The 12,267-nt window shown below is 41.0% G+C and overlaps 1 protein-coding gene across 2 annotated transcripts in view; it reads left to right on the top strand.

The window, feature by feature from the left end:
• The window catches only part of LOC138012475 (integrin alpha-8-like), a 50,502-nt gene that overhangs the window by 18,729 nt on the left and 19,506 nt on the right, over positions 1-12,267 (top strand). For both annotated transcript variants that reach the window (XM_068859255.1, XM_068859254.1), the window contains exons 11-19: positions 1,793-1,877; positions 2,535-2,643; positions 2,912-3,009; positions 4,668-4,758; positions 4,845-4,890; positions 6,292-6,399; positions 7,672-7,730; positions 10,463-10,635; positions 12,251-12,267. The exon at positions 12,251-12,267 is cut by the window's right edge and continues 112 nt beyond it. In XM_068859255.1, coding sequence (XP_068715356.1) covers positions 1,793-1,877; positions 2,535-2,643; positions 2,912-3,009; positions 4,668-4,758; positions 4,845-4,890; positions 6,292-6,399; positions 7,672-7,730; positions 10,463-10,635; positions 12,251-12,267 — 786 coding nt within the window. The remainder of the gene's footprint in view (positions 1-1,792; positions 1,878-2,534; positions 2,644-2,911; positions 3,010-4,667; positions 4,759-4,844; positions 4,891-6,291; positions 6,400-7,671; positions 7,731-10,462; positions 10,636-12,250) is intronic.

Below are 12,267 nucleotides of genomic sequence, written 5' to 3'. Positions count from 1 at the left end.
AGTAAAAAATTATAAGTAGAAAAACGGCTTATAAAAAAACGTTCGCTAAACGACTCTGACAATAAACAAGATTACTTTTGGATCGAAATGCACCATTCATCGTTAAGATCAGTCTTTTTTTTTTTTAACAGATCACCAATATTTAAGCAACAACAACAACAAAAAATACGTCAATACTCTTCATGAGCAAGTCGGGAAACAATCCTAGTCGTAGAAAATCTCGTTGTTGTGGTGACGTTCGCGTTATAGTCGCCGTTAGGGAGTTTAAAGCTAGTTTCTATCTGCACGTAACTCCGTCGAAAACAATCCTAAACATCTTTCGATAGCTTAATCGCAAACAGTTTGCGTAAATGGAAACACGTTCTACTTTCATCCCCGACCGATCGCCAATGATCGCAAATTCTTGTTTGCGACGGGTAGCAACGAAAAAGCGAGGAACAAAGATATGGAAACAATTGCAAACTGATTCGGACTTCCTTGATCCTATTTAATTATTTTAGGTGGTTGGAACGTCGCACCGGCATCGCGAGGGCACGGGTTCAAACCCCGTTGAAGTCCTGAATTTTCAGGCTTCTCTACGCAATTGCTAACATTGCGTTCATAACTGCAAGGTTCATAGCTTCACTTGATCCTATTCAGTGAGTTTCCGATAGCTCATTTGTACGGCATCTCGCCTGGTAGTCGGAAGGTCGTAGGTTCGATTCCTGCATAGAAGCTCTCGGATTGTTCCGAGTATTCCCGAGCCACAATCGATAAATAAATCTCTTCATGGCTGTTGTTACAGTTGGCCCACGTTTCAGCGGTGTTCGTCTCAGAGTGCGCAGAGGCGAAGCTTCTCGGGGTCAACATTGATCAGATATGTAGAAGAGTAAGAGATTTAGCGTGCGAAATGCGAAAGAAATAGTGAGTTCCTATCCAGAATTTGCGTTTTTCTCAGAAGAGAAACTACAGTTGTTGAATAGAAGCTGCCCTCGATAGATTCGCACAGTTGGGGTTGTTATTTCGGTTAACACACCCATATGCTATACAGTGCCTTGCCATATTTTCCACGATAAAGTTAGGCCAGACCAGAGTTAACTCTGGCCAGACAAACCTAACATTACTCGAAAAAAATGCGAAGGAAACAGTCAAGAATAAAGAAATCACACAGTTTTTCGATTAAAAAAATTCTTTTTTCGACCCGAAAGCCTCGTTTTCGTTCCTCCTGAACCTAGCACTGCTTAGACGTGGGCTCAACTGTAATAAGCTATTTCATTCACCAGGGTTACCATCGGACATCTCTTTCAGTACAAGTCCTAATTATTTAACAATTATTCGCCGAAGGCGAAGTGATTATCGGTGAATATCACTGAGCCTGAGGCGAATAATTGTTTTAGTATAAATACACAGGTGATTATTTCAGAAAAGAGGAAAAAAAAAACATTTCAACGCCAAATCATCTTCACAGGGACCTTAAGATCTACCACGGCGACGTCGACGAAAACGTCACCTCAAAATAGAATTTTGTTCCAGTATAAGTCTCTCGCGATTATCCCATCTCGTTCACGTCGCACAATGTGGGCGAAGTATCCTAAAAATAAATTGGTACTAGCGGTTTCAGAATGAAAATAGGGAATGAAAGATTCTCTGTTGCGTGGTTACGTTGTCATCATAACCTCAAATTTGGTGATTTCAAGTCGTCGTCATGCAGAGATCCGCACAAATGTGTGCTAAAATCCGTGCAGCACGTGCACGATTATTTGTGCTCTTTTAATTAGTGTTAAAGGACATCATTTAATTATTGCCTGGGCAGGTATGCAGATGTGCTTGTTGGGGCCCCGTACTACACTAATGTAAAGGATGAAGGACGTGTTTACATCTATTTGAATAATGGACAGGTTAGTTAAAATGCTCTTCGTGGATAGTTTTCTCCAAAAGGGAGCGGCTTGACTCAGCTGTTAGATATTTATTCCATAGATCTCTGCTTAGAGTGCACCGCAAAACCATAGGCTATTCCTTTTCGGTAAATACCTTTTGATTCCCGCTAGTTGGGATTCCGAAAGATGTTTTTTCTTTGTATTTTCTTTCACGCCGAGTTTCAGGATCGTATTTTAAAGTATTGACACCCCAAGATTAGTTGATTTGCTTGAGAGGAATGTATTTTTTCCCCTACTGTCATTCCCTGCAATGTGTGAAAACTTCATCGTCGTAATCCTTAAAATATTCTTTTTGTACGTTTTCAAACTGTTGTAGAGGTTTTCGCTTGCACTTTTTAACTGTGACAGTACTTTCCATATGTTTGAACTTATCACCACGTATTATACTGTACCTCTTATACAGCCGTGGGCGAGCTTCATCGGCATTCGCCCGAAAATTTGCGTTCTGTCAAATTGAAACATCGTTCCCAACAGCTCCAGCTGAATTTCCGTGTACACTTCTTGTCTGCTGCGGCAATCTGTTCAACTGCTTTTTTCTCTTGTTTTGATATTCTTCCGGCCAATTAAAAGCTGTCTAAACATTTTCATTTGATCAATTTTGTTTGCTGTTTTGTGTAGGGTGTACTCGATTTGTTGGACACTGTACTCGAGGGCGACAAAAAATACAATTCTCGTTTTGGTCAGGCTATCACGTCGGTGGGAGATCTGAATGCTGATGGATTCCAAGGTTTGTTAGCAGTTTATTTCACTATTTGCCACGAACCATCATTTATTTAAGACGGTGGCTAATCACGTCAGACCGTTACAAAAGCATAAAGCAGCTCCTAGTTTATTTGCGGGAAACGAAGGAGCGTTGTTCGTTATTAGGTCAGGGACACGTTTTACAGCCATAAAGAATTTTAGATTTTCCGGACCATCCTTCTTGTCCTGTTTTCAAGACGACCGCTGGCATTATGATCTTGGGCTTAGAAAGTGTCGTTATTATTCATATACAGACGTAGCCATTGGGGCTCCGATGGAAGGCGAAGACGGAAGCGGTGCAGTGTACATCTACCATGGGAGCAGCAAAGGAATTGAGCTGCCTTATTCACAGGTGATTACTACGCGTGGCTATCAGATAAAAAATATGACACCACGTGACGTACACGTATTTCATCCAATTAAAGGCTAGCGCCAAGCCCTTACTCGTTTTCCCGCGCTTTTCGCTTGTTGCAAGTACTTTCTTTGCGTTGTGATTGGCGAAAGTAGGGAGTTGAAGCAACGACGACGGCTACGGCAACGATGACGCCACAAAGAAATAATGTTATCGGTTGAAAAAGAAAAAAATAATCGTACGCCACGCATTTCAGTGCATTCTTCGCCGTGCCCCACAAAACATCAACATGAAATCACAAAATTGTAATTAGTTTTTGACGACAACGTGATACAACATTTTCCATCTTTATTTAAAAGCTTTCGTACCGATCCACCCACAGAATAGTTCGCCCGTTACTGTGGCGTATTGTACAAGGTGAACAAGATGAAATGCTCGCGAAGTACTTGCCATAGCTCTAAGTTATAATTTGGAGTAACGTTTGCCCTGACGTTGCCATTGTCCTTGCTTGAAGGGGCTAGGTCACGCTATTTTAGGTAATTTTGTTTCATTTTGTTAATTATGAGCTCTAAACGTCAAATTGGCAGAGCAAAAGTCTTTCATTTGCAAAATCACGGCCACATAACATCTGAGAATGATTTTCCAGCTTTGTAAATGACATTTTGATATAGATTGATATAAATTTTGAAAAAAGGTGGGCCGACGTTTTACAAATTTACCCAAATTTAATCCACTTCAATCTTCTCCAGTTTTGTCCATTCATGTCCCTTCTTGGCTTCCCTGTGTTTTGTTAGAGTTCTTCTATAGTTTTGAACAGTTATTTTGATATTTTAGTTAATTCTATGACCATTCGATCAGTGCTGAAATTGCCTAAACTTGCGTGGCCTAGCCCCTTTAAACACGAAGACGCACTATAAAAGAGGGCGCATCACGCACTGCAAGCACGACTGATTAATTATCCAAGATGCCGAGCATCGAACATCAACACAGACGGAAGCCCGAAAAGATATATCTAGTTCGGAAAAAAAAGAGACTGGGGATTAAAAAAAAAAGAACGACAGATAACATATTATGACATATTACGGACACATTGCCATAAGGGGCTTTTTCTTTGAACAAATTATCACAGATCTCTCGGTTGCTTCCACGGTTGATTGATAAATCAGTTATTTCCATGTGCCTAAACCACAAAGTCTTTTATGGTGCGTCTTCGTGTTTAAACTCCTTAGTAGGTTCACCGACCATGTGTTTCCAATGGACCGACATATAGTACCCTGCGATCAGTTGGTTTCTGCTACGCTTCCCGAGAGAGAAGCCACTGCGAGCAACCGTGTGATTTTCCATCGAGCATGTGCGAAGTACGTCACACCCCACGTGATGTATTTAACATCACTTCGTCACTTCGTCTTATTTCGCGGGAAATCGCTACAAAGCAGGCTCGCCCAAACGCAGCAGATACGTAGCTGAACGCACGCGCAAGCGCCAAAACAAGTTTACTAACTCGTTTTACTGGTTCAAATATAATTTATTCGTCCTTGGCGCCGGACGGCGGCCACTCAAAGAAACTAACGGTTGCTCGCAGTGGTTTCTTTCTCGGGGAGCGTAGGAAAAACCAACTACTCGCAGGGAAGACATATTGTTCCCTTTGCTTTTTTCAGAAAATCAAAGGATCGGGTTTCCAGTCTGGCCTCAAGATGTTTGGAATTTCTATTGCTGGAGGTGTTGACGTTGATGAAAACGGATATCCAGGTAAACATGCAACTGTCCTTGCAATGAAGACAAAAAAACTGAGTGATTTTTCCCTTACGTTTTTTTCCTTCTTTGATCATTACTAGATATTGTTGTCGGGGCCTATGCATCGGAAAAAGCTGTAATTATAAGGTAAACTAGATGTAATCAGAGGAAAATGAATAAAAAGTATAGAAAGTTTTATGGTTGGACGCAAAAACGCAGTTATGCCGTTCAAACGCTTCCAACATTGCGCTAACAAAAAAACCAACACTTTCGCCAAATAGACCATATTCGTATTCTCGGTATTGGACTGGAACTAGCTTGCAATGGAGGCTAATGCGGGGGAATATATTAGAAAGTATTTGCATATGAAAAGATTCCCCCGCATTAGCCTCCATTGCAAGCTAGTTCCAGTCCAATACCGAGAATACGAATATGGTCTATTTGATTGCGAGGAACGAAGAACTAGAAACCAGACTCTCTCGTCCAGATAAACTACGCCATATTGACTTTTGTGGCCTGATGTGAGCATGCGTACAGAGTGTTCAAACGGCTACAGCACCATTCAACATTTTCCAGAACAAAGGAAAAGTTGAATCGATGTTGGATGTAAGTTTAAACCGATTTAAACTTGATTCAACACGCTTTCTATAAGCTTAGAACAGTTTTTACGCTTTCAACAATGTTGGACTACCTGTTAAAATTCACCGAACATTTGGTTCAACGAAGTGTTGAATGCTTGTTGAAGCAAATGTTGAAACCGTTCAAACGGGTCGTTAGTGACCCTTATTGAAGTCTTCATGCATACTGGACATATCTGGTCCTTTCGTAACACACCCTAATAATATCGGGAGTTGATGCGTCAATTCTTGGTTTTCATGTGACGTCATCAAAACTTAAAAATAAGGAATTATCAATCCTTTTCAGATTTTAGTTTAGTTAGTTATTAGAACAGCTGAATACTTGTCTTTTCACAAATTTTCAGTTTGGTGGGGTTTATCATCTTGTGATATGTTTTTGTCAGCTTCCGGCCGCCATATTTGTGCCCCAGAGAGGGACACAAACATGGCGTCTCCATACAAAGCCTTATAAATTTGAGTAAAACATTTCTTCGAATATCGCCCGCACGAAACATCGCACAGACTTGAACCTTTGTGAGACTGTTTGAATATTCATCTTTTTTTATCTCTTTGATTCTTGACTTAATTTGCTTAATGGTTTTGATGATGGTGTGACAGTGAAAACCGGCAATAGGCCATTTTACAGTTGTTTGCCCAGTGATCTTGCCTATGAATGGCTGCGAGGCTGCCGGTGACCTGGTATTGATACAGACCTCAGTGATTTTATCATGTAAATTGTGTTGTTGTAATTCTAATTAGTCTACATTCACATTCGAAAATCACAAAGGTTTGTATCAAAGCAGGGTCACCGGCACCCTCGCTTCCATTCTTAGGCCAGGTTACTTAGCTACAACTGTAAAATGGTCTATTTACTGGTAGGTTAACCTTGTAGAAGTCCCCTTTTAACAACTGGTTGTTATTTTTCGCTCAGGTCAAGGAGTGTCGTGAATGTGGTACCCAAGGTTAGATTGAGTGAGGAACAGATCACCGTGGAAGGCAACGACGGCCGTTGTCTCTTGGAAGGGCTGTACTTTAAATGGTATGCGTTCCGCATGCACCAAACCAAAATATGCTTATCTTCGTGTGTGTGACTCTACATAAATGACCTGCTCTCGTTGGGCTCGATAGCACAGTCATGAATGGGTCGGTAGTGTCACAGCTCTCGTAACGTATATTGTAATTGGCTCGCCACCCCAACCAAAAACAAAAGACTAAATAATTAAAACAATGATTTAAAAAATAATTGAAGCTGCTTACAATACCAAACAGTAATGAGAGCTGCTACATTACTGTCATGAATGAGTATAATTAAAAGAAATGATAATATGCATGACATTGACTTTCTCGGCGGTAACTTGACGCTGGGCGCCACTTTTGGGCTTAAAAACCCCTCCACTGATCGTAGTTTGTCTGTGTGATATCTCGCTCTAGTATAGAGCGGTTTTCAATGGAGCGTCGAAAGTCATTAGTGAATTGCATTGGTTTTGCATTACTTCACACGGTGATTGGTTCAAAGTTTTCGCGCCATTTTGTCAACCAATCAGGAGTGAAACCAAAACCAATCGTGGCTTGCGCGTGCACTGTCACTTTGCCGCTCTTTGTGTCGGCTACTGGATTGTCTCCTTCCTTTTTGATTTACCAAAGTAACTACTTTGGTTTTGCTTTTACGACGCTCGATCGAAACTCACTCTACTAACTACAACCACCATCACTAAAGTGTACAATGCCAAGCATGAATGTTCTAGTAATGTACTGTCTGGAGAGACTGTTAATCAAGTGAGATCAAATTGAAGCAGAAAAAAATATATCACCTGTTGAAACGGGCGTACCCGAACGAAAACCTTGTGGAGCGTTGTAAAGGAAAAACTAGTCATCTTCACGTAACAGAAAAATTCCGTGTATTCAAATAAAGTTGTTTTGTTTGCGAAATGAGGAGTACATGGGCCGGGCCAGGGGTTGTGCTCAGATAAGTTGATGTGAATTATTCATGTCGATGCACGGAATGCGCGTTCCAAATTAAAAAAATGCACGTGCCAAATTAAGCATTCCCTCGTGCCACTATTAATTGAAACACTTGAGCCTCGTCCACACAAGCAATGTTTGTGAAAGAAGTGTGTTGCCTTTGTGGATAGCTAGCAAATATTTGCCAAAAAAATCATAGATGCGACTTTGCACAGTGACGACACGCACGGAAACTGTCGCCTTGGTCGTGATTTGGGGAGCACGAACAAAGTTTCGCATGTGGCAATGTTTATTTGTCACTTACGCTTCAGCTTTAATTTGCCTTCAGCATATGGCTTTTTCTTAACAGCTTGAATGTAATCGTCAAGTTAAAGTATGAAGATGTGATTCAAGCTACGAGAAGTTCAGGTATGTTTAACTTTGTTTCGTCACTTGAACAAAAGGATCAATTGTAGTACTCTAAAATGCTTTAAGCAAAAATTTAAGCAGCCGTCTTCACGAGCCCCCGAAAGCGACATTTGACAGGAAACTGGTAAAATATGTTTTAGGTGGGTGAGAAAATTGCCCTTGACACCAGCAAAAATGTTTTGCGGGAAGGTGCACATTGAATTTCAAGGGAACCGTCAAGGGAAGATTTCCACTAGATAACTGCAGAATTCACTTTGCAAAATTAACTATCAAAAAGAAATTGTAGCTCTGTAATTTCCAGAAAATCCATCTTCAGAGTGTTATCCGTAGACATGTAAATGGCCACGTACTGGAAAAGAGGAATTCTTTGAACAAGGTTGAGAATCGTGGGTTTCTCAAAGACTATAGCCAACGTTCAGATGAATTTTCTGGAATTTTGCTTCCATATTTTAAAGGGAACCTCCACTCCGACTATTGACGAATTTTAAACCGAACAAAATCATGTTTATTAGCTCGACAATTTTCTCCAAAAGAAAGAATTTTCGAATCGCTTATTTTCACTTTCAAATTTCCCGGCGCCGTTTTTTTTTTTTAATAATTGTGACTTGTTGTGGTTGCCCTTATTGTTTTCACTCAAAGGGCTTGTTTTTGTTTTTTGTTTTGTTTTTTTAATTTTATTTAATTAAACACAAACTATATTGCGCCTTGTTCCATACATTCAGGTGCGAGGCTTATTTTTGCACATATTGACAGTGTAGAGCTGCACCTAGGGTTACTGAAAGACATTCCTACAATGCATCCTTCCATACCTACACGCAAGCACACATCTACAGACACCCATACACACGTACATACCTACGTGCTTACATTATTGAGCAGTAAAAGTAGAGGAGGTAAACTAAGAATAAAGCCAGGATCCGAGCCAGGATTCGAGCCAGGATCCGAGCCAGGATCCGAGCTAGGATCTGAGCTAGGATCCGAGCCAGGATTCGAGACCTAACTTAACCTAACCGAGACCTGCCTTAACCCTAACCAGACCTAACTAGACTAGAACCAACCTAAATAGACCTAACCTAACCGAGAAATTCGAGAATAAATAGCGGAGAAAGCTCATCTTAGCTCGATTCCTGGCTGGAATCCTGGCTCGGATCCTAGCTCGAATCCTGGCTCGAAGTTTAGGAATCCTCAAAGTAGAGAAGCAAGGGGCAATGAAGGTTAGTTCAGTCAAGGGACTCGGATCAAAAGCGGCAAGAAAGAGGATGGAGATCCGGGGAAACACAAAGAGCTTTTGTTTTGAAACAGTGGGGCAACCACGACACGTCACGATTTTTCAAGATGACGGCGCCCGGGAAATTTGAAACGTAAACAAGTGTTTATGAAATTCATTTATTTTAGATACGAACGCTTCCAGTGAAAAAAGTTCGAAAATTTTTGATTGTAAACATTATGTTCTGTGGTTTAAAGTTATTTTCTTGTTATAGTGCAGGGTCCATTTAAGGTGGCTTACTACAGTTTTCCGAAGAAAAAGATCAAGGTTTTGGAATATGTGAAATTAAAGCAACAGGAAGTCTACTCTGAAGTGTTAGTCAATGCAAATCAGGGGAAAATGCTAAACATAGTGACCGAGCTCCTGGAGGGGGAACTGGAAACTAGACACTTCAAAGGCTTTTTTCTCGAAAACCAGCCGTTCAACCCCACCTCAAAATTTCAGGATTTCCGAAAGCGAGAAAAAATAATTATGTAGAGAAATAAATAGTTAAATCTGCCTGACAGGTTTTTCACAAATGACAAAAGCGTCGATTTTCGTCTATTTTAATAATAACTGAAAAACTGTCTGATAGAACTTTTTGAAAATATGTTGACGGTTTTGTCTACATGTTGTTTACTTATTCGCAAGATTTTAACCCTGGTTGTACGGCTAGGTTTTGAGAAAAAGTCCTTTGAAATGTCTAGCTTCCAGTCCCCCCTCCAGGAAGTCCGTCACCATATTAAGCGTTTTCCCCTGATTTGTATTTATTTGTTAGGTAAAATTGCATTTTACATCAATTGCAGTGACCAACACTTCACAAGAGACATCATTTTGCTTTAATTTCACAGATTTCAAAATTTTGGTATTTTTTCTTCGGATAACTGTAGGAAGCCACCTTACCGGCGCGGGTTCACCCCGGTTTCCTGTCGTGGCTCTGTATTCGTTTACATGATAACACCTGAAAATGACCTACCGGCGCAAGTTCTCCCCGGTTCTTGAACCCGAGCGAGAATTTCAGGCCGCTACGAAATCGCGCAACAGTGTCAAGTAAACGAAGAACAACCCCTCGTTTCGGTATGAACTTCTTCTCGGTGGACTGGAACTGGTAACGTAATCAACGTTGAGTGTGCCTTCATGTAAACACGATACGAAATCAAGTGGTTATCTCAGAATAGACCATTTTCGAATTCTCACAGCTGGACTGGATCTAGCATGGAATGAAGGCTAATGCGGGCAAATCTTTTCAAATGCAAATTAATTTGCCCGCATTAGCCTCCATTTCATGCTAGATCCAGTCCAACCGTTGGAATACGAAACTGGCCTATTGAACTCGCTTCGGGGCGCGTAAACGGCCCCTGACATACGATCGGTATTGGATAAGTGTTTTTGCGGCTAGGGTCTAATTTTTGTATGCCTTACTTTGTTGACATTGTTTTGCCGTTTTGCGCCCTAAGTTGCAAGAGATCTTTTCTTTTCTTTGAAGATCTGAATATTTCGTACACGCTTGAGTTGGAAAAGGACAAAGACTTTAAGTTGCGCCGAATGTTCTTTTGGGACAATGTTGCACAGAAGAGATTCTTCCTCTTGGACAAAAACTTCACACTGACGTCGCCGAAGATAGAGTACTCAGTAGCGCAGAAAACAGTGTATATAAGGGTAAGGTAGAACCTGACTTGGGGCCTCCACAGACGAGGCAAGTTGTTTTCGACACCGTTTTTGTTGTCGATATTAAGTTATCATTGACAAAACATAGCGTGTGTGAATCTATTTATCGACTACAAATAGCGAAAAATCAAGCCGTTGACAACAAAGTAATCTTCCCTTGCCAATACAATACAATCCCCATAAGGCCGCTCCCCATAAGGGCTTTTCAGGGCCAATGAAACACAACGAAACGACGGAAAAGAACAACATCTTTTAAGAATCCCAACTGGCCGGAGGCAAACCAGTTGGCTATTTACAAGTGTCGCTGGGAAGTTGAACCAGGGACTACCAAGGAACAAATTCAACGAGGGGTCAGAGCGGGTCTTGAACCCGGGATCTCCGGATCTCAAGGCAAGCGCCCTAACCACTGGGCCACACTGCCTCCTATGATCACAACTCACGGCCGTTTTGTTAGCGAAAGGTCCCCTTCTCCTTTTAGTGTGCAAGTTCTCGAGAACTAAATTGAAGTCTATATCGCAGCGACGCAAACGGTTCTTTGTTGCTTTTTTCCCCGTCTCCCTAAAACGTGCTGGTTATCAACAATAGGCCATTTCCGAGTTCATGTCTGCCTTCTCTTGAAAGCGAGTCTAAGTGCAAAGTTTTGTGATGGTAATTAGTTCTACTTTACATCTGAATGAAAACTAATTACCATCACAAAAACTTCGCACTTAGACTCGCTTTGAAGAGGAGGCAGACATGAACTCGCAAATGGCCTATTCGACGCAAACGCATTTGTTAACACTATCAGTTGTCGACTCAACGTAATCATCGATAACATGATACGCCCTCGCTCATGTGGTGTCAGATTTAGTTGTAAGGCGAGATAGTGCAGACAATTGTAGAAAACAAAATTATAACGAGGTCGTCTACCGCTGGTTTTCCACATTATGAAGAATTCAGTTCGGTATAGAGGTGCTGTGTTGTTGAATTTTGTTTCGGATTATTGCAACGATTCTAGTAATTTTAAGCTATTCTATATGCATGGAAAAGTGAGATCAGACCCTATAAACAGGGAGCTTAACTTTCTTATTTTATCAGTTCATTCAGTATCTAAAATAGACAGATTCTAAATTTGAAATCGGCATGAATTTTATTTCTATCCATGTATCTCCAACAAAGTTAGTTTTAAGTTTTCATTTAAGGTTTTATTTCCTGTACTGTATCTTTGTTGTAGTTAGCACACGACCCCGCACGTATGTAGTTGCTTTAATATTGATCGTGTTTATTGATGGGGACATTGTTTATGACCCGTGAACCTAGATGTTGTTTGTTGACACTTTCACTCCCGAGGGCTTCGCCATTGACGAGTAAAATCGTCTGGCGTTAGACAGAGTAAGATCTATAAGTGTCAATGGCATTTATGGCGGTGAAAGGGTTAAACAAAGGATGTTGTCTTGCCTTAAGTTGTAGACTGGAAATAGTCGTCGAGGACAACTTGCCTCGTCTGTGGATGCGGGCTTCCGCAGCCGAGGCAAGTTGTTATCGTCTCTAATGGCAAACTTAGCTCATTCCTTGCTATTTAGGGATATCTTTGTTGTACATATCCTCCTTTGTGTTTGTGTTGCAGAATAAAACTGAGATTGG

Source organism: Montipora foliosa, chromosome 8 (genome assembly GCF_036669935.1).
Source record: "Montipora foliosa isolate CH-2021 chromosome 8, ASM3666993v2, whole genome shotgun sequence".
Taxonomy (NCBI): domain Eukaryota; kingdom Metazoa; phylum Cnidaria; class Anthozoa; order Scleractinia; family Acroporidae; genus Montipora; species Montipora foliosa.
The sequence above is the reverse complement of the archived record's forward strand: the minus strand, read 5'-3'. Positions and strand labels throughout refer to the sequence as shown.